Source organism: Peromyscus leucopus, chromosome 19 (genome assembly GCF_004664715.2).
Source record: "Peromyscus leucopus breed LL Stock chromosome 19, UCI_PerLeu_2.1, whole genome shotgun sequence".
Lineage (NCBI taxonomy): Eukaryota > Metazoa > Chordata > Mammalia > Rodentia > Cricetidae > Peromyscus > Peromyscus leucopus.
The window spans coordinates 48,277,489-48,299,025 of NC_051079.1; the positions used below are offsets into that span (position 1 = coordinate 48,277,489).

The 21,537-nt window shown below is 53.4% G+C and overlaps 1 protein-coding gene across 1 annotated transcript in view; it reads left to right on the top strand.

Annotated features, from left to right (window-relative positions):
• Camk2a (calcium/calmodulin dependent protein kinase II alpha) overlaps positions 1 to 21,537 on the top strand; it is a 62,741-nt gene that overhangs the window by 21,537 nt on the left and 19,667 nt on the right. The window contains 12 exon segments of the mRNA XM_028890118.2: positions 2,084 to 2,143; positions 6,445 to 6,499; positions 7,327 to 7,392; positions 7,495 to 7,567; positions 10,600 to 10,702; positions 12,241 to 12,324; positions 12,427 to 12,521; positions 13,240 to 13,362; positions 13,979 to 14,062; positions 15,483 to 15,525; positions 19,379 to 19,393; positions 19,396 to 19,415. Of these exon segments, the coding sequence (XP_028745951.1) occupies positions 2,084 to 2,143; positions 6,445 to 6,499; positions 7,327 to 7,392; positions 7,495 to 7,567; positions 10,600 to 10,702; positions 12,241 to 12,324; positions 12,427 to 12,521; positions 13,240 to 13,362; positions 13,979 to 14,062; positions 15,483 to 15,525; positions 19,379 to 19,393; positions 19,396 to 19,415 (821 nt within the window).

The window sequence follows — 21,537 nt, forward strand, 5'->3', positions numbered from 1 at the left end:
AGCATTGATCTTGGCTTCTGCAGTCCGCAGAGGGCAGCTAGCAATTGATCTAGTGGAGGGAGCTGAGGAAAGAAGGGCTTTCTCCATCCTCACCTGTTCTGGAGGGACCATGCTATGGTCAGGTTTTAGTCCTGGGTCAGCCTTGGACTGTATGTAATATGAGTGTCCTTCTATAAGCCCCAACTTCCAATCAGGGCACAGGCAGGCAGAATTGGTAGTTCTGAGTTGGGTTCCAGAGAACAGTACAACAGAAGGTTTAAAATCCAACTCCAGTCACACTAGGTCCTTAGTGCCTCCTTCCTCTGTGAAGCCAGAAAAAAATGACAGTGTCCCCTAAGGATTGCTTGAAAGGTGCACAAATGCTCTGCCCTGTGCCTGGCATCAAGTAAATACAGGTTGAGAGTCTCCAAGAAAATCCAAACTCTGAGGATGGATGTAATCCAGTAAGTTGAACATTCCACACCAGGAAAAACTGGGTTTTATGCACAACACCATGAAAAAATGTCATATAAAATTACCTTTAGGTGCCAACTTTGGCAGTACATGTACTGAAGTCAAATTACCCTTGGAGTGTATATATGTATGCCTCACATGCATAAACATGCATACACTCTGCGGTTAGACTATGATCCCTTTTCCAAGACAACTCATTATGTATATGCAGATATTCCCAAACCCCAAATCTCGAACACTTTTGGTCCCAGGTTCTAAGCGTTTTGGACAAGAGATGCTAAACCTCTGTTCCACATTTGCTAGCAATTTCCCTTTAAATATTTAACTCAAGCATTAACTACTGAAGTGTGGAAGACACAGCACAAAGGGAATTGAAGAATGTACAAGGGCCACTGCAGCCCCAAGACTGCCACCGACTTGGGCCAGGTGTCCTTATCTGTGAAATGGGCACTGACTGGGGTGGTGGCCACGATTGTTCCCAGCAGCCTGAGGCAGAAACCACACAGGATGCAGAGCTTCAACAAGCTCTTGCAGGTGTCTGGGAGACAGGGGGTCTTGGACAGTGGTCTTGGCAGGCAGGTGAGCAGCTCTGGGCCAGCCACAAGGGAGAGACACACCAAATTCTACCCTGTAAGTCTTTAGAGATGTCTGTCCCTGGTTCTAGTGTCCTATGAAATGGAGGGACTGCTGGGGTACAGCTCTTCTGAAGAAAACTACTGTAGGAAGCTTGTGTCATCCATCCATCCATCCATCCATCCATCCATCCATCCATCCATCCACCCACCTACCCACCCACCTATCCATCCATCCATCCACTCACCCACCCACCCACCTATCCTTCCACCTACCCACCCCACCCATCCATCCATCTATCCACCCATCCATCCACCCACTATCCATCCATCCATCCACCCACCTATCCATCCATCCATCCACCCACCCACCCCACCCACCCATCCATCTACCCATCCATTCACCGACCCACCCACCCACCCATCCATCCATCCATCCATCCATCCATCCATTCATTTGGTGATTTCTTGAATAACTAACATGTACCAGGCATTCAAGTACATGCAGGTGGTACAACAGAGACCCTGCCCAAGGATGTAGGTTCTATAAGACATGAAGATGTTGCCTCTCCCTCTGGAGCCCAGAGGACGGTCCCTATAGGCTTAAAGTCAGGGTGGGCTTCTAGAAACCAATGACATTAAGGGAAGGTAGGATCGAGCAATGGCTGGTGATATGGTGTCCCTGCCAGTGAACTGGTGGCTCCCAGAGGGGAACTAGGAAGGGAAAACTCTGAAGTTCATCTGCCTGGAGCTAGGGTTTGAAGGCAGGCCTGGAGGAGCTACAGGGAGTTGTATCAGGGCTCCAGACCTCCAGGTGATTGGGCCTCGCCATACAAGAGGGGGTTGGAGAAGGCAGTCCATGAAGAGTCCTGGATACTGAGGCCTAGAGAGGGAGAGAGACTCATCTAGCTCCCTCTCACCACCCTGTCTGGGAACTCAGAAGCCCTGATACATAGGCCACCTTGTCCAGTGCCTGGGGCCACCCTGGGAGGTAAGAACAACAGGGGCAGGGTGGGAGTCTAACTTCTCTGGGATTTACGTGGGAATCTGTATTTCAGATCACCAGAAGCTGGAGCGTGAGGCCCGCATCTGCCGCTTGCTGAAGCACCCCAATATCGGTGAGCCCTGGGGGTATGAGGGGGTCCTGGAGCAGTGTGGGGTGGTAGGGAGCAGCCACTTTCTTCTCTGGGGATGGAGGCTGTGGAGGGAGATGGGGAAGGGGGCATCTTGCTCAGGACCAGCTTGCTTTGGGGGAAGGTGAAAAAAAAAAAGGACCCTTCCTCCCTCCCACGCTGCCAGCATCCTCCTCCGGAAAAGCTGTTTCAGGAAAGCTCTCGAAGCTGAAAAAGAAAGATGAAAATAGGCCAGGGGGAAGCGTGGCCTTGACCAGCGAGGCCCACGCCCCGACCCACCACATGCAGTGTCAGCCTGGATCTGTGGCCCCCCGTCCTGCTTCAGAGTCCTGCTCCTCCGCCTGCCTCTTGCCTTTCCAGGAGCTCAGCCCCTGCCCCAGAGTTAGACCGAGAGCAATCTCCTGGAGATGCTTGGTCCGTGGAGGCAGGACCACAGGGAAGGCCCTGAAACACACTTCATTGTCTCGCGTCCCCTTTCTCCTCCTGTGCATCTGGCTTGCACATCTGGCTGGGCCAGTCGGGGAGGAGCGTGGCTGTTAGGTCCTGTTCTGTCAGGGAATAGCTGTGAGACCTTAGTGGGAAAGTCACCCTCTCCGAGCCGCTCCCCTCCTCTCCACCCGCGCTTGTCCTTGTCTGCTCACCGGGGCGTCTTGTGTCATGGCAGCTTCTGCTCCGATGGGCTGAGGTGTTGAAGTTCTCACAGCCTCTCACCGAGGGGAAGCTAAGCCGCTGGTTCCCAGGGCTTGTTTCCAGGTGAGCTGCCTCTGAGTTCTCTGAGGAAGCTCCAGCTCCAACTGCCTTACCTTCTCCCACAGAGCAGGAAGGGTTAACTCTCCCCAGGGAGAATGCTCCATCTGCTATTTATACCAGAGGCCCCGCCCCTCTGCACAGCAGCCAGTGAGGCTGGCCAGTAGCAAAGAGGCAAAGGCCACAGCTGGAGGAGGCCCCTAGCTGGACCATGCGCCGCCGCTCACCTGGGTCCTCCACCCCTCGCTGCTGATGGATGGTTTCAGTGAGCTCTGACAGAAGCCCCATGTCCTCAAGGAGGCTGTCAGCTTGGGAGGAGGACAGCGGTATACATGTGCTGATGTGTGTGTGTGTGTGTGTGTGTGTGTGTGTGTGTGTGTGTGTGTGATCTGCATATGTTTGTAATATCTCTGTGTTTGTGCATGTGTCTGTGTCTCTGTATGAGTGTCTGTGTCTGTGTGTGTCTTTGTGTGTGTAGTGTCTGTGTGCGTATGTTTCTGTATGTGTGTCTCTTTGTGTATGTGTGTCTCTGAGTGCTTGTATGTGTTTGTGTGTGTGTGTGTGTGGCATCTGTGTGTAAGTATGTCTATGTGTGGTATCTCTCTGTACCTGTGTGGTGTCTGTATGTGATATCTGTGTATGTGTGTGATGTGCACACACACATGTATCTAGGTGGGGTTGGGCATTGCAGCAGATCTGTCTGAACTCAGTGCTCTTGTCTATGTCTCTCTCCTTCCTGTTCCTATCTGTAATGGGAGTACATGGGCCGTGGGGTAACAACTTGCAGCTCAAACACCGCTTTGTTACTGTGTGACCGACCGGACCCTACTATACACATTGCCTCACCACTCTGAAATTCAGACTTCTCTGGAAATGCAGAATTATCCTTTCCTGGCTGGGTATGGTAATTCAATAATGCCATGACAGAGTGAATGTGCTTTGCACTGCTCGGCCACCCCAGACCCCAGTCTGCCATTTTTTGGCGTGATCTCCCCAGGAGAGAAGTTTTACCTGTGACCCCACACGAGCCCCATCGACACGGGGAGACACCTTGACAAGCTGAGGTGCAAGAGCCCCGAAATGAGTTACCACCTTTCTCCCTGTCTCCATGGAGCTGTTCACTCCTCACTCACACAATGTCAAGTTCGCTGGAGGTTCTACCATATGTCCAGACCTCTCCTAGGCATTGAGGCTGTCGGGAGAAATAAGGGCTGGAGTAAACATGGCTACTTCGGGGGTGCAGGGTTGAGAATGTAGCCAGAAGAATTTCAGAGGAGCTGAAGCCATGAGCCACTGCTGGGGAGCTGGAAAGGCCCTGGCCCCTGCCCAACAGTTCGCTTTAAGCTCTTGCGGCAATCTTGCCAGAGAAACCTAACATGGTATAGATGTGGTGTAGAAGCCCAGAGGGCATCGCGCCCAGAGAAACCTCATGAGATCTTAGCCTGCTTGGCCAATCCAGGCAAGGTGGATGGGCTGTTATCTGCTTGTGTCCACTGCCCTGTCCAAGGGCGTGGGAGTGGGGATCTCAGCACAGCCTGATCCAGCTGCGTCTGCAGACCTTTTACCCCTCTGTTCCTGCCTGGGTGAGGGCGGTGCCGTCACTACTTGTCATAGACAGACCCCTGAAGTCCATGCCCATGCCAGAGTATGGGAAACCTTGTTGGGGCTAGTCATAATCTGAGAGTTCAGTGAATAGCTTGGGACAGGGAAGAGAAGTTGAAGTCATGAAGGAGATATTCATGAATCATGCTCCATAGCCTATTCATCTATTCATTCCTCATGGGAGCATACATCGAATGAGGTTAGTGTTCCCGTGATCCAGTCACTCCCCATAGCACTGCTGACTGCAAAGCAAGCCTTTAACACATGAGCCTTCTTGGGAGACACTTCATACCCAAAGCCGGAACAGCTTATCAGCGTTTAAGAACTCTTTCACAAGCTGGCGAGATGGCTCAGCAATGAAGAGCCCTTACTGCTTTGCAGAGGACCTGACTTGGGTTCCCAACACAGCCACCTGAAACTCCAGTTCCAGGGGACCTGAGGCCTTCTGGCCTCTGCTGGCGCCTGCACTGATGTGCACATACACAGAGAGATGCAGAAATACAAACAAAAATAAAACTCTCAAAGAGAACGCACGTTTCACATTTGGCTTAACATTTCAGGCACATGACATGCTTGTAATCCCATTTGGGAGGCAGGAGGATTGTGAACTTGAGGCTAGCCCGACGCTAGCTACACAAGGAGGCCCTCTCTAAAAACAAACAAATAATAAACAGCAACAGACCAAGGTCTGGGGATGCAGCTCAGTGGTAGAGCACATCCTTTACTCTGTTTAATCCCAGCGCTATTAAAAGGGAAAAGGTCTTAACATTTTCATTTAAGTCTGTGCAAACCACACCCCATCCCATCATCTTCCATCTCTGGTGGCTATCTCCTGTCCCTTGGGGCATCCATTGAGGAATTGTCTCTCAGCCCACCAAGTTTATGTATGAGTCTGAGGGCCATGAGTCACTCAAGGGCGCCATACTGCGTTGTAGCTCAAGGCCACTGGCACAACACCCAGTGATGCTAGCTACGGTTTCCAGTGAGAAGGGGGCCTACAATCCTGTTGCCCACTTCTCTACGTCTTCCTAGACAGACTTGCACCAGACCTAAGCTCAAACATCTTCTTAGAAAGAACCCCACAGCTTTACACGTTGCTTTTCCACCAAACGGCCGAGTTTGGAGAAGGTTCCAAACCAGCAGGTGAACTGCCGAGTCATCCCAACAGCTGTGTGCCTTCCATCGTGCAGGAGGATCCTAATTGTCCCAGCCAGACACCCCCCTCCCCATTACACAGATGGTCTATGACACAGAGAAGGACGGGCCCCTAGCTTGTGAGAACTGGTCCTTGGCTGACAGCCCCGAGCTTCCTTCCAGAGTCAGTCCTAGGCCGGCCGCAGGCCCTTCTTTTAAAAGCTGAGCAATTTAGGGAGCTCTGGGCTCCTGGGAGCCTTGCCTCTGTTCCTGGTAAATGAGGTGTGAAGAGATGACAAATTTGCAGCCATCAGAGTTCAGGAACCAACCGCTGTCTCTCTCACTCCAGCCCCGGGAACACCATTGTCTCTCAGACTGCGAGCAGAGCAGGGATGCCAATCCAGGGACAGCACCGAGTGGGTACTGCTGTGCACCTCATGGGCCTCTTGTAGCGAGGTCCAAATAAGGAGAAAAGAGGCTCAGAGAGGCCTAGCACCTTGCCCACCCACCGCCACATCACACAGCCAGTCCGTGGCGGAGACTGGCACCCAGGGCTCTTTGATGAAACCGAGGGTTAGAACAGGGAGAGGGACCGAGCCGACACACAGAGGTCTTCAGTCTTCACGCCTTTCAGGAATGCTGGAGGTCTTGGTGGGGTGAGCTCATTCCACCTGCTTTTGTCAAAGCTGGTTGGTGCTCAGGGACTGAGGGCTGAGGTGGTAACCCCAGGAGGCTGACAGGGGGAGAGCGGGTGGAGAACAGCGAACCACTGGGTAACCAACTGCCTTGGCCCTGCTCCACAGTCCGGCTCCATGACAGCATCTCTGAAGAGGGACACCACTACCTGATCTTCGATCTGTAAGTCTTTTTTTTTTTTTTACACACACCCTCATGGGCCATGGGGGAAGGGTGCCTAGGCAGGGATGACCCTTACGGACTCTTTTAGCCTGAGGGATCCTGCATGCTCTCAGGCTGCCCCAGCGTTCCCCTACATGTAGTAGGGCCGCTCCCCAAGCTGTGCAAGCTGGTCTTCCTGTTTAAAACACCAGACACATTCATCTAGCATCATCGGTTTATTTTTTGCGTCTCTATTTGTGGCCGGTGATGCTGCCTTGCCGTTCACGGTGGCGATCTCAAGTTTCATTTGGAAATCGGGTTTGTCAAAGCAGGAGCAAAATGACAGGCCTCGTTTGTTCTTGGGTGGCCAGCGGCAATCCGTGAGGATGTTGGCCTGGTCCATAAAACACAGTGATGTTGAGGAAGAGTTGGGGGGGGGGCGGGGACAGCACATGTTGGGGATAGGAGCACATAAGAAATCGCCTCCATAGCTTCCACTCAATTAAAAAATGATATAGAAATAAATAGAAAAGTGAACCAAATAAGCTAAATGAAACCAAATGGCCCATGGGCCTCCAGGAGCCTCATGGACCCAATGACTGCTTCTGAGCTACTGTCCCCATCAGTCGGGACCCAGTGAGAGGAGGGAGAGGTGTCAGGGAAAGCCAGCTGTGTCAGAAGACAGGAAGGAGCGGCAGCAGGGACATTCATGATCCAGTGCCTCCTCTGGGGGCTGAGGTCCTAAGGTCCCTGGCCCTGCCCTTCCCAGATGATGTCCAGAAAGTTCCTCCAGGTCAGGTGGCACCTGGAGTCTCCGTGGAAGGGTGACTCCATGCCTGTCTCCCCAGGGTCACTGGTGGGGAGCTGTTTGAGGACATCGTGGCCCGGGAGTATTACAGCGAGGCCGATGCCAGGTGAGTATCGGGGCAGCCGGGCAGAGGCTCCTGGAGGGAGTGTATCCGTGCTTCCAGTCAGCTTCCCCAGGGGCCTGACCTCCCCTTTCCCTTTCTCTCCAGTCACTGTATCCAGCAGATCCTGGAGGCTGTGCTGCACTGTCACCAGATGGGGGTGGTACACCGAGACCTGAAGGTGAGCAGCCCCGGAGAAGCCAAAGTCCCGGCCTCGGCACTCCCCTCCAGCCCCCTTTGCAAGCACCGCCCAAATTCTTTCGGCGGCCGCCGCCGCCACCACCACCGCCGCCCGGGCCTGGGGAAGGCCCTCCGTTAATGCAGCCCAGGCCCTCAGCTCTGCATTCCCCAAATTCCTTTACTTTCGTCACCTTGAGGTGGGTGGCTGTGTTTTCCAGTTGTCAAGGCTGTCAGGTCAGGAAATGGAGTTCAGGGAGGTAGGACTGCTAGGTCTAGGTCTCATGCCTTTTGTGCCAGGAGGTGAGGGTGAGGTGCATGGAACTGGGGCTTCCCAGTGGGCTGGGAAGGAGGCTGATCTCAGTCTGCTGCCTGGCAACTAGTGGGCTTCTTCTTCTTCTTCTTCTTCTTCTTCTTCTTCTTCTTCTTCTTCTTCTTCTTCTCCTCCTCCTCCTCCTCCTCCTCCTCCTCCTCCTCCTCCTCCTCCTCCTAAACATGTAGGAGTGTTTTGCCTGCACGTGTATATGTGCATCACATGTGTGTGTGCCTATGTACACCACATACCTGATGACTATGGAGACCAGAAGAGGACATCGGGGGCCCCCTAGAACTGGACTTATTTAGACAGTTTGTACACCTTCATGTGGGCACTAGGACTCAAACCCGGGTCCTCTGGAAGAGCAGCCTGTGCTCTTAACCATTGAGCCATCTTTCCAACCCCTTTGGCTGGAGTATCTTGCAGGTGACTCAGCTTCCCTACCGAGGGGTTGTCATGGCAACCTCTGCCCCATTGATGAGTCTGTCAAATGAAACCACGACATCCCTGGGATACAGACATCCTGTTACTCTTGCTCCTGAGTCTCTGTCAGGCAGAGGAGAAGAAAACAGGGCTTGGGGGTCCTCTGTGCCCCCTTCCGCCCACCTGAAGGAAAGGGATAGCACTAAGAAGTCTAGCATTGTCATGGGCTGCCTGGCCTTGCCCAATAAGTATGGACCTCATGGATCTCCTCTGTCTGCCTTATGGCATCAGTAGTCAGTAACTCATAGAACCCTCATTTCACAAAACAGGAAACAAACCAAGAGAATCCAAGGGCTTTGTCGAGGGTATGCATTTCAGTGGAGTCTGAGCAGGGAGAAGGATCCCTGGCTGGCTTTCACCCAGAGTCTGTGACCCCTCCCCCACAGTGTAGGTCCAGAAAGCTGCTTAATCCAATTCAGCTTCTGCAGCAGCCGCTCTGGGACAAGCGTGCCAGGTGTCCAGGAACCTTGATCATCAGCAACTGTTCGGACATCCTGTGGGGTAGCCCTGGCAAGAACACTCCTGCTTACACTCACTGTGGACACTGCCTGCAGCCCCAGTTTGGAATGCAAAAGGACTTAGGAGCCCCAGAGTCATCGAGGAATCAATCCTCTTCAGGCTTCCCAGAGCAGCAATCCCCATTCCCATCAGGATAGCCTCCCTGGTCAGCAACCAGCCAATCTCCAGCCTTCTTCAGGGCACAGAACTCTGAAAAGGTTCCCTAGCTCTTTCTTATTACCTCAGGCTCTCCTTGAGGTCTCAGCTGTGGCCCAGCTGAGTTCCTTCTACCTTGGTGACAAAAAGGTGGACTCGGGAACAAGGTCTCAGTCCGAGGGCAGAGTGGATTTCCCCAAGCGGCTGTTCTCGGAACAGACCATGCTCGGGAAAGAGGAAGCAGGAGAGCTGAAAAGCGGCCCAGATTCAGGCCACTCTGGAATCACTAATTAAGGGTACATTTGTCAAATCAGGGCAGGACGCTACTGAGACACAGGACATGTTGGGAACACAGCCCCTGAGGACGAAGGAGGCCTCACCAAGCCAGGTGGAAGGAGGGCCTTATTTCTTTGCACCATGCTAGCTTTGGACTGTGAAAGGTCTGGTGCAGCCCCTGGAAGTCCTGCTGGGGGCAGAGTGAGAGCCAGAGCAGACACCAGCTGTCTCTACAGAGTGCTTCAGCCCCGCCCCCAGCAGGAAGTGTGAGCCCTGGGGCCTGGTGTTCATAAAGCAGAACTGCTGTTTACACACCTAGACACTGTGCTACAAGACAGGCATCTGTCCCTTTTCTCTGAAAGGAAGCCAAGCATCAGAGAAGGGAACTCGCTTGGCCGGGCTCCATCACAGCCGTGGCAGCACTGGAATGAGAAGCTGAGACAAAGCGTGGAATCCATACTCCTAGCTCCCCTTTGTCCAGAGTCTCAAGGTGGTAGGAAGATGCAAGAAGTGGAAAAAAAAATCTGGGTACCTAAGCCAGAGGCAGCAGCCTTGCTGCGCCAGGTGTCAGCTGTGGGCATCCTCCATGTCAACCACGGTCCCACATCCAAGCCCCGTTGTCTTTAGGATGGAGTCAGCCTTTGCCTTGATTCTGACACCCATCATTGAACAGCTGTGATAAACCACACAGTCCCTCAGAGCCCTGCTTTCTCCATTTTATACCCATGATAACACATAGCTAACAAAAGGAGCTGGGGGAGGGGACTGGTGAGAGAGAGCTCTTTGGAAGGCTGACACAAGTCTGAGAGTAAGACAGAGATATTTGGGAGGAGAATGTAGGGAGTACAGGCAATGCAAAGGCCCTGAGCTGGGGACTAGAGGACTGTTTTGAGGGGTGAAAATGGTCATTGGGGGAAGCAAGGACTGGTACCTGTCCTGAGGTCTCTGGGGTGACTGGTGGGAGGTTGATGGTGGACCACAATACTGTGCTGGTTCTAAAAGACGCTGCTGTTCTCTTAATGAGGCTGGGCTGGGCCACCCTAGTCTGTCTCAGCTCTTTTCAGCCTCAGCTCTCAACCCTGGGGATGCTGTGGGAGGAATAATCATTCCATTGCAAAAGCTGAGGGTCTTGCCATAGTCCCCCTCTTGGGCCCAGGGACTCAGGATGCTGGACCTGGAGGTGTGGGAGGGGGAGGGATCCTGGGCCATTCAGCCATTCTTGTATGCCCAGGCTGCAGGTGAGATTCCAAACCTACTGACTATCTCTTGGTCCCTCTTTCCATCTCTCCCTCCCTGGTCCTGGGAAGCCTGAGAATCTGTTGCTGGCCTCGAAGCTCAAGGGTGCTGCTGTGAAGCTGGCAGACTTTGGCCTGGCCATAGAGGTTGAGGGGGAGCAGCAGGCATGGTTTGGTGAGTAGGGTGTGGAGTGGCCGGGAGGGGAGAGGGGCATACTTTGGGCGACCTGTGTGCCCCTGGGAACCTTCTGCTCAGGATGAGATGAAATGGCTGACCATCTAGGGTTACACCCAGCCAGCCTCTGGGCCAGCGGGCAGTGCCTACCTCCTTCCCTCAGGACTAGGTATGGGCACAGGGCTATTACTAACCAGCTGGTACATCTTGGTTGTGAGAGCATGCACTTCTAGGTTGGCAGGAACTCTGCGGGGCGCCCCTGACCCCTGGATGCTGGGTGTCACTGAGAATGGACAGGTTAAGCAGCTTGGGAACGGTCAGGAAAACTTGACAGGTGTAGAGCCCTGGTGTTTGAGTGTAGACAACCCAGCCTGCTTCAGGATTGGAAATGATGGGGCATGCATGTTTCCTCCTTCTGGGTTCTTCTTAGTGAGCAATACTGACCAGTGTCTAATACTGACCAGAACGCTTAAGCTGGGTGTGGTGGCAGCTGCCTCTAATTCTGGCAAATCAACAGGAGTTCAAGGCTAGCCTGGGCTATATATATGCCTTAAAACAAAACAAAACAAAAACAAATAAAAACCAGAGTTCTGGGTTCAAATCCTGACTCTGCTACTTACAAGGTGTGTGGTTTTAATCAAGTCTTGTTTTCTTCGTCTCTTAGAAGAGGATAGTAGCATGTCCCCCAGGGAATCCAAGACGGTAACTAATAGCAGGCATGTGAAGTGACCAGCCCAATGCTTAGCACACATCTGCAGCAACTAGTAACTACTCCTGAGAGGACTAGTTAAGATATCTAGTTAAGATATCTTGGTATTCATTGTTCCAATAATCTTCTCAGTATTGAGAAGTATTAAAAAGGTAAGACCATCTAATCGTTTATTTGATAGATTAGGAAACTAAGGCCTGGAAGGTAAATACACGCTCGTACATGGGTGCACACACATACACACACACCCCACACATACCACATACACCACACACACACACACACACACACACACACACCACATATACCACACACCACACACACATACACACACACCACACACACACACACACACCACACACACACACACACACACACACACACACACACATGCACACATGCACACACAACTTAGCCAGAGTTAGGACCAAACCTCTGTCACCTCATGAACAGCCCTTGAGCAGAGTATAGGGTATGGGCAATGGATCAGCTCTTAAAGGCCACCAGCAAGTGGTAGGTGATGGCCACAGGGAAGTTTGGGACCCACAGAGAAAGGAACTCTGTGATTGATTACTGTTGTCTACCCGAGGCTCTGGATGGGGTGTAGAAGGCAGGTGTGCTATATACCTCTCTGGCCCAGCCCGGTGCACAGGCCTCATCAGCTTACCAAGACCCCTGGGTTTGCACAGTACAACCCCAGCTTTGGGGCAGGGCTGTGTTCTGCAGCTCCAGGGCTATCCTCGTCCCCTCTCCTGCAGGGTCTTGCTCCAGGCTACTCACGTGCCAACCTGTGTGTGTGTGTCTGCCTGTCTGTGTGTCTGGGGAGCAGGGTTCGCAGGGACACCTGGATACCTCTCCCCAGAAGTGCTGCGGAAGGACCCGTACGGGAAGCCTGTGGACCTGTGGGCCTGCGGTAAGTCCATCCGAAGGCCTAACTCTCACCTGGGCCTGTAGGTCCCTCCCCAACTTTCCTCACGCTCCTGCTTCATCTCTCCTCTCCTGCTCCTCTCCCCAGGGGTCATCCTGTACATCTTGCTGGTTGGGTACCCCCCGTTCTGGGACGAGGACCAGCACCGCCTGTACCAGCAGATCAAAGCTGGTGCCTATGATGTGAGTGTTGCTCCGCTCTCCAGCTGATGCTCCCTTCTGATGGGAACCAGGAGCCTAGGAGGTCAGAGGTCTGGGGACACACCACTACTCTCTACTGCTCAGTCAGGGTCGCTCCGAGACTGACCAGCAGAGTCAGGCTATGGCCACGTGGTGCCTAGTGATTTAGGGCCTAAAAGTCATAGAATTTATTCCGTGGAGCACTAGAAGGTAGAGACAAGGAACAGGCCCCAAGCATTTTTACTTACGTATTTATAATTAATGAATTAATTAATTGAAAAAAGAATAATGTCTCATGAGACCAGGGTAGTCTGAGAGTCACTATGTAGTCACTTAATCTCCTGTCCCAATTCCCAAGTGCTGTCTCCCATCATACCTGACTCTGAGACATGCTTTTTTTTTCTTCCTTATATTAAAATAACCGAGCACTTCTGTCTCATTCCTCTGAATATTCTCCATGTATTATCACATGGAACCATGACCCCAATCATAATCTATCACCCTTCATTATACACACAGAGAGGTTGAGGACCAAGAGGCTTTACTGCCTGGGACGAGAGTTTCGCAGTAGGGTCCGGCGCCCATGCTTCTAAGTGCCCTGTGGATGTCTGAGTGGTTGGGCATGAGAGCCCCTGCCTGCTCCCCTGCCAGTCAGGGGCTGGAGGATCGCAGGGGTGGCCTGGGGCAGGCTAGGCAAACCTGGCCCCTCTGCCCCTTCCAGTTCCCATCGCCGGAATGGGACACCGTCACCCCCGAAGCCAAGGATCTCATCAATAAGATGCTGACCATCAACCCGTCCAAGCGCATCACGGCCGCCGAGGCCCTCAAGCACCCCTGGATCTCGGTGAGGCTTTTTCAGCCCAGCCCAGGGGGGAGGCCTGGTCCCTCAGGGTCTTGTATTACACCCCACAGCCTCAGTGTGGGGTTGAGGGGTATCGGTGAAATTATTAAGGCCACTCCACGTAGTTAAAAGGGAGGTTTATTTTGTGGGGTAACTCACAAGTGAAGGAATAGGTAACAGGATCTGGGAAAGGCATAGCACAGTCCAGCAGTGTTCTCTGGAGAACTCTGCTCGGTCTACCTCCAGCGTCCAGGGTCCAGAAACCAAGAGAGCCAGCGCATCCAGATCTCAGGTCTTCAGGGTCCTCTCTCGGCCCTGCCTTGTAGGCGTGACAGTTACTGAAGCCTCAATGGGGGTTGGAACTTCCAGATCAAGCTGGAATGGCTACCCACTACAAGGGGGCCTTATCAAAGAATCTCTGGCTCGCTGTGGGTCTCAGGGGCAATATAGAAATGAGGGATATTCCAGGTTGGCATCATGTTGTGTGTGGGGGTGTCACTGGCATCAGCCGACTGGTGCCAGGATCCTAACCACCCCGTCCCATGTGGCAGGGTGAAGGATTGGGTTGGTCTGTCCTCCCACAGGCCTTCCGCTCACACAGTTCTCACTCTCTCTCCAGCACCGATCCACTGTGGCCTCCTGCATGCACCGACAGGAGACCGTGGACTGCCTGAAGAAGTTCAATGCCCGGAGGAAACTGAAGGTAACCGGTCCTGACCCTTGGCGTCCCTGGACCCACTAGTTCTTCCCCTCGTCGGTTTCCCGTGTGTTTTCCGGACATTCTCGTGCCCTGGCCACCAAGGGTTTGGGGGAGCGAGCAGCCAGTCTGACCCCACCCCACCCTGTCTGCACTCTGACCGAGAGGTCAGACAAGCAGGACTCCACTAGGGCATGGTGAGTACTGTGCCTGACGGTGGCGGTGGCGGCGGCTACGGGCAACACAGCAGGGGGATGCCATTCCCTGGTCTGGAGGATTCTGGGAAGGATTTCAAGAGGCCTTCCTGGAGGCGGTGGCGTTTGAGTGGACTCTTCAGGACAAATAGGTGTAGTGTGACAAGGGGGGGATGTTCCAGACAGCATGGCCTGTACAGATGTCTGCAAGCGTGAGCACTGCTCTCTAGGGAACCACGGATGGTTTAAGAGAGTTTTTTTTGGGGAGGTCAGGGGCAACATGTGACCAGACATGAAACCACGGTTGAGAGAGAGGGAATCCCAGTTGTTGAACATGGAGGAAGAGTGAATGAGTCCGTCAGAGATAGGTGGGGGGGGGGGGGGTCCTGAGAAAGCTGCTATGGAATCAAGGTGGGTCCTGAGCTGAGCCTTCTCAGCAGGGTCCTGCACTCGGCAGGCTGAGAAGGCTTCTCTAGGATAGCTAGCTGTCAGCGCGCTTGATGGGGACACTGAGGGTGGCAGATGTGGAGGCCTTGGCTCACCGGGAACCTCCCTTACCTACTGCTCCCGGACCTGGAACGGAGGCTCAGGACGGGGACTTGAACCCACAGGGTGACGACTGGCACTGTGCTAGATACACTGAGTCCCACTCCCACCCCCGTGGGAAGTGTCCCAGAAGAAGGAAGTTTCCCAGTGTGGGGATCTGGGATTCTCAACTGGAGGGGCTGTTGGATTTGGAGATGGTCTGAGTCAGGTCTTAATGAGACAGCATGATGACCAGTTGGGCCCTGGTTTCCAGCCCCTCGCCCACAGAGGGGGCTTCTCCAAGTTGATATCCTCCGGGGCCGTGGAGAGAAGGACGGATTCTAGAGCCAGGTCCTCCAAGCCTAGAGCAGCCCGAGACTAGTTGGCCTTCCCGACCCAGGCAGGAAACTTCGGTAGCCGTTGGGAGCCCCTGCTAGAGTGTTTTGGGGTCTACTCGTTTTGACCAGATCGCGGGACCTATTCATGTCTGCTCTGTCTCAAGACCTGTGCCTGCCAAAGCTACCCCTCCAGGGAGAGCGGATGGGCTCTGGGCTGGAGGGTGGGGTGGGGTCCGCTGGAGGGGCAGGGGCAGAGGCTTTGGCTTGTCTCTGAAGAGCACACCGCCTGCTCTTCCCGGGCTCTTCTCTTCCTGTCTGTGTTCCTCCCCTCACCTGGACCTCTTCTCGGGCCCATCTTTTCTGTTGCAGGGAGCCATCCTCACTACTATGCTGGCCACCAGGAACTTCTCCGGTAGGTGGTGGGGTGAGAGTCCCCGGGACGGGATGGACACCCTGCACCTGGCTGCTGGATGCCATTGCACTGTTGGGTAGCTGGGTGTCCCCAGAAGGCTTGCGGAGGATACATGATCCAGGCTTAGCTCACCTCTCACAGTCGGCACGGAGAAAGGAAAGAAGAGATTGAAAGTCAGCAAACCAAGGCCCTGTTAGAGGTTCAATCTGACTTCCCAGTCCGCAGCAGCACTGGGGTTTTCAGGCCAGGCCAGCTAGAGGGGCAGACAGTGATTGCGGTCTCGTCCAGCAGGAAGGGTCAGACTTGAGAGCCGTAAGCCAACAGGTGCTTAGCTTCAGCTCAGATTGCTTCACAACAAGCAGTGGGGTGACACTCCCCCCCCTTTTTCCAGGTGGGACAATAAAAGCTTAAGAGAGTATTCTCGGTCTCCTCCCAGGTCCCAGAACTCAAGAGAGGCAGAACCTGTCTTCAGCACAGGTCTGACCAACTCAGAGCAGGTGCTTTTCTCTAGGCTGGGTTACCCAGGAGCCCAGGGCAGGAGGACTCCCAGGCAGGGAGTGGCCAAGGACTTGGGCATGTAGCTCCAAACAGGAGGGAAAGGGATTATTGTCAGAGCTTAGCAACTCCTCCTGGCACAAGGGTCAGTGACGGGCCAATGCCGCTTCAGGCCTCTCCCTGGGGAGTCCTGGGTGCTGACGGCGCAGCCGAGCAGATATAGTCAGCGGAAGTGGCCGAGCTCACTGGCAGGGCCCTGGCACCGGGGCTGGGCCAGCACAGACAGCTGCGTGTACAGACAGGCCAACCGCAGCCAGGGGTCACTTCTGAGCAGAGGGCAGGCCTGGGTCCCCTAGGAGGGTCTGCCCATGTGATGGATGGCCCAGCAGAAGGTCCAGCTTCAGAAGTGGGCTGCATCCGCACTGAACTCTCCTCAGTCATGGATCCGGCCATGCCTTTCACTGAACACAGAAAGCTGGGCTACATAGAGTTTGTTTCGTTTTGTTGTTTTACAATTATAGCACCCCAGAGAATGCCAGTCTCAAGCCCACAGAACAGGGGCCCGTGGCTTGGTAAGCCAGGGCTGTGAGGAGAAGTGTTTTTTGTTTTTTTGGTTTTGTTTTGTTTTTGTTTTGTTTTTTTCCCTCACAGTGGCAGAGGAATGCTAAAGAGATGGCTCTCAGCAGTTGGAGCATTTATTGCTCTTGCCTAGGACCCAAGGCTTGGTCCCTGGAATCTACATGGAGGCTCACAGCTGCCTGTGACTCCAATTCTGGGGGATCTAATGCTCTCTTCTGGCTTCCATGAGGTCCTGTACAGTGTGGTGCACATGCATTCACACAAACACACATAAAGAAGGATTTTGGGGCCTGACTTTGGTTTCCAATACAAAAAGGAAGAGGAGAGAGGAAGAAGAAAGAAAAGGAAAATTGAGGAATTAGATTTCTAACCATTAAAAATCAAAGATTTGAGGGGGCTGGGGAGATGGCTCCCTGGGTAAAGTGCCTGAGGGCTAGCACGAGGAACCGAGTTCAGATCCCCAGCACCCACGTGAAAAGCTAAATGTGTCAGTACCTGCTTGTAATCCCAACACTGGGAGACAGAGACAAGGTGAGCTGGCCTCCTGGTCTAGCAGATCAGTAAACTTCAGGTTCAGAGAGAAGCCCTGACTCAAAAAACAAAGGGGAGCTGGTGGTATATGCCTTTAATTAATCCTAGCACTCACGAGGCAGAGAAGCAGGTAGATCTCTGTGAGTTTGAGGTCATCCTGGTCTGTATAGAAAGTTCTAGCTGGGCGGTGGTGGTGCACGCCTTTAATCCCAGCACTTGGGAGGCAGAGCCAGGCAGATCTCTGTGAGTTCGAGGCCAGCCTGGGCTACTAAGTGAGTTCCAGGAAAGGCACAAAGCTACACAGGGAAACCCTGTCTCGAAAAAACAAAAACAAAACAAAACAAACAAAAAAAAAAAAAAGAAAGAAAGAAAAAGAAAGTTCTAGCCAGAGCTGTCCCCCAACCCCACCCCAGAAAAGGAAGAATGTGATCAAGGGAGGTATCCAACATTAGACCTAGCACACACATGTGTGCCACAGACATACATACTTCCCTGGAGAAGGACTAATGATAAATGTCATCGAGGGCCGACTATATATATCCTGAACGCTGTGCTAAGCACTTCATAGAACACAAAAAAATCAAGAGATTTCACAGAGAGAGAGAGACAGAAAGAGAGAGAGAGAGACAGAGAGACAGAGAGAGACACACATACAGAGACACAGAGAGATTTCTGTGATCTTTTGAAAATATTCTGGGAACTGGGGATGTATCTTAGATTGTAAAGTATTTGCCTAGCATGCATGAAGCCTTGAGTTCTCATTTGTTTGTTTTTTTTGTTTGTTTGTTTGTTTTGTTTTGTTTTTCAAGACAGGGATTCTCTGTGTAAACCAGGCTGGCCTCAAACTCATAGAGATCCACTGGCCTCTGCCTCCTGAGTGCTGGGATCAAAGGCATGCGCCAACACTGTCCGGCTGAAGCCTTGAGTTCTTCTCCAATACCAAATAAAAATCAAGGGCAGCCTGGTCTACAGAACAAGTTCCAGAACAGCAGGCTACAAGAAACTTGTATGAAAAAAAAAAAAAAAAAAAAAAAAAAAAAAAAAAAAAAACACATGTGTGGTGGCACATGGCTTAATCCAGATCGGAGATGGAGCAAGAAATAAAGTCACACGTCAATCAAGGCAGTCAGGCCTATCTGAAAAGAAAAGAAAATGAGGTCTGCTACACTGAACAAGCTGTACAACAGTGCTGAGCAGAGAGTCCCAGGTGCACGCTCTCCCTGCTGTGCGTCTGGTCCACTTGCACAGCTGGGAGAGAGAGACTTTCAGGCATGGCACAGAATGACTCTACCTTTGGAGTTTTGAGGTGTCAGGTGGAGTTTAGAGGGACCGAGAGCTGGGCACTGTGAGCTATCCTCAGAGGCCTGGGCTCAGTGTCCTGTACCTCACGCTCCCACCCCCCCGTTCACCTCTTGGGCTCTGGAGAAGGATATCATAAATGTCATCGAGGCGACTATATATATCCTGAATGCTGTGCTAAGCACTTCATAGAACATGTTCATTTAGGGCATTTTAAAAGGTTGAAGTGTCAAATACCAGCAGGTAGGGCTGGGCATCCATGCTACTGTCTCATACACTGCCAGGGTCCAGTCAGGAACGAGGAGGAAGGAATGCACGGCCAAGCTCGGAGAGCGGTGGGGCGCTACGCGGGACTCAGCAGCCAGCCTAGAGTGGGATTCCAGAGGCTGAACTCGGTCTGTGCTGCTGAGAAGAAGGCAGAGAATGAGTGTGCTGGCAGGGGGTGGGCCAGCGGGGGAACTGCTCCGTCAGCAAATGCAGTCTGCAGCTGTCGATGAGTGGCAGGGCTGACACATGACTCAGCAGCAGCATGGGAAAATAGAGAGGCAGGGCAGGTGGGGGCAAAGCAGGGAGCTTCCAGCCCTGAACCGGGGCTGCAGGCCTCTGAGTTGGCCACAGAGCACGGTGACAGGGATCAGAGGGAATCCCAGGCTCAACGCATCTACCGTCCGGGGGGGACACGTTGGGACCTCTCCAGCCTCAAGTCCCAGGGCTCTCTATCCCGAGACTGCTGAGAACTGGGGAATCGCAGGCCACTCTGTGGAAGAGGAGTGGAAGGTGGAAGACCAGCGGACGGAGAGGAGGAAGAGGAAGTCTCCCGTTGGTGGCAAGCCAGCTCTGTTCCAGACAGTCCACTGGCCACTACTCTCCTCCCGGCGCAATGCTGCTCTTCTCGCCTGTGGGCTCTGGTGCCCTGCCTGGTGTGCTACGCTACTTCTCTCCTCCACAGGAGGGAAGAGCGGAGGGCAAGAAGCGATGGTGTGAAGGTAGTCCGGAGGCAGGCGTCTGCAGAGGCGGGGCTGGTGCTGCTGCCAGGCGGGCGGTCAGGGGCTAGATCAAGGCGCTCCTGGCCCCCCTCCCGGCCTGGGAGAGGGTGGCAGGTGGGGGCCGGAGAGGGGCGACTGAGGAGCTTGCTCTCCGCTGCGAGAGGGTACGAGGCGAAATGGATGTGCTCATCTGGAGGGTGAGGGGACTGGATGGGCTCTGGCCTGTGCGTACACTAGTGTAGCCTGTAACCCATGGAGGATGGGCCAGGTCTGTTGTTACCCAGGCTCTTGAAGGTCGCACAGAAGGGCCCTACTTCCTCCGACAATGCCTGTCTCCCTGCTGTGCCGCACCCTAGATGGGCCCAAGGCTGGGAGCCTCTTCTCCACAACGTCCTGGCCTGGCCCGCTGACTGTGCCGTTCTTTCCTGTTTCTTCTCACTTCTCCCTCTGCTGTCTGGGGCCTAGTCCCTTTGCTCTCTGCAGCCTCCCCCCCCCGCCCCGCCCCGCTACCTGACTGCCTCACGGGGGTCTCATCTCTGGAGACTGCCTTATTCTGGACTCTGCACCCACCTGCCCCGGACCTTAGAAGGTGTGAGATCCTGAATGGCCGCCCGGGGCCATTCAGTGTGTGCTGGCGGCCGCACAGCTTCAACCAGAATGGCTATGACCTGCATGGGGAGCGTCTGGGCTGGGTGTCAGGCCAGAATTGGGCTTTCCCCTTTGTCCATCCCCCCTTTTTCCACCTGAGGGTCTCTTAGGTGCCTCAGGTGGGATGTGGACTTGGTGATCATTTCTGAGATTTCGGCTCTGGAAACATACCCAAAGAGCAACTTTTCTCCCAAATCTAACGGTTCTCCCTTCTCATCTCGTGTGTTTGAGGGGCTGTGGCCACATGCTGTGTAACAATGCTTGGTCAGACAGACTTGATAGGCAATAGTGATCCTCAAAGACTACTGTGGGGCCATGAAGTTCCTGTTTATTGCCTAGCGGTTTTTCTCTACCCTCCTCCATTTTTCCTTCGCTTTCCCATTTTGAGATAGGATCTCACCATGCGACCCAAGTCAACCTTAAACTCGCCACCTGTTTAGCCTAGCCTCCAGAGGGCTGAAATTACAGGTGTACACCGCTATATCAGGCCCTCACCATACCCAGGCATGCTTAGATTTTCTTACCATGTATTATACATGCATACTGGATTTGGCATAGTAACATGCTGTGAGGATTTGGAGCCTAGGAACACTAGAGATATCATATGCCCTAAAGTCACTGTATGATACCTGCATGGGTGGCATAGTTTCTCATGACACATTTCTCAGAATATGTCCCTGTCATGAAGAACCACATGACTAGACACCATTATTTAGTCAATAGACAAACATCAAGGCTTTTCACAATGAACTCTTTGGACCCGAATATTCTGGGGAGGTTCCTCTGGCAGCAGGTGGAGTTGAGGAGGACTAGAACGGGGAAGACCCAGGTCCTGGGATTCCTGCAACCTCAACAAGTTCATGCCAAAGTCACCGTGGTGGGTCAGTGAGTAGGGTGGGTTACTGGCAGCTGGGGCTTGGCTGGTTCAAGTCCCGGGACTGTGCTTCCTTCCCTCCCTCCCCCTTGGCTGGCTGTGAGGATCAGCTGGGCTACCACATGTGGACAGTGTGAGCAGTGCTCACACGCACGAGAAGTCGTTGAGTCAGGAATACCTTTCCTGTTGCGTGTGTCAGGCTTCGTTTGCTCTTGAGAACAAAGCACGCTCAAGCAAACACTGAGACGGAAAGCTAGCACACACTTGTCATAGAGTGAACACACATGTTGGGGTGGACTCTGGTCTGCTGTCGGGGTGTCCTTGAGGCAGCTTTTGCTCCCAACTTGAAATGGGGGCTAGAGGAATATGCCACATGGGGCTGCAGGAGTAAGGTGACTGGGGACCCTCTCTACCCACAATGTGTAGATGCTGAGTTGGGGTGCCGCGGTCTGCCTGGCTCCTGGATTGACCCTAGCAGATTGTTGAAGAGCTACTGGATTTGGGGTCAGGAAAGGCTCATGTTGGGCCAGGGTCAGGGCTGAAACTCCAGATCCAGCTGCTCTTGCAGGGACAGAGGCAGGAGGTAGGACTTGTGGCATG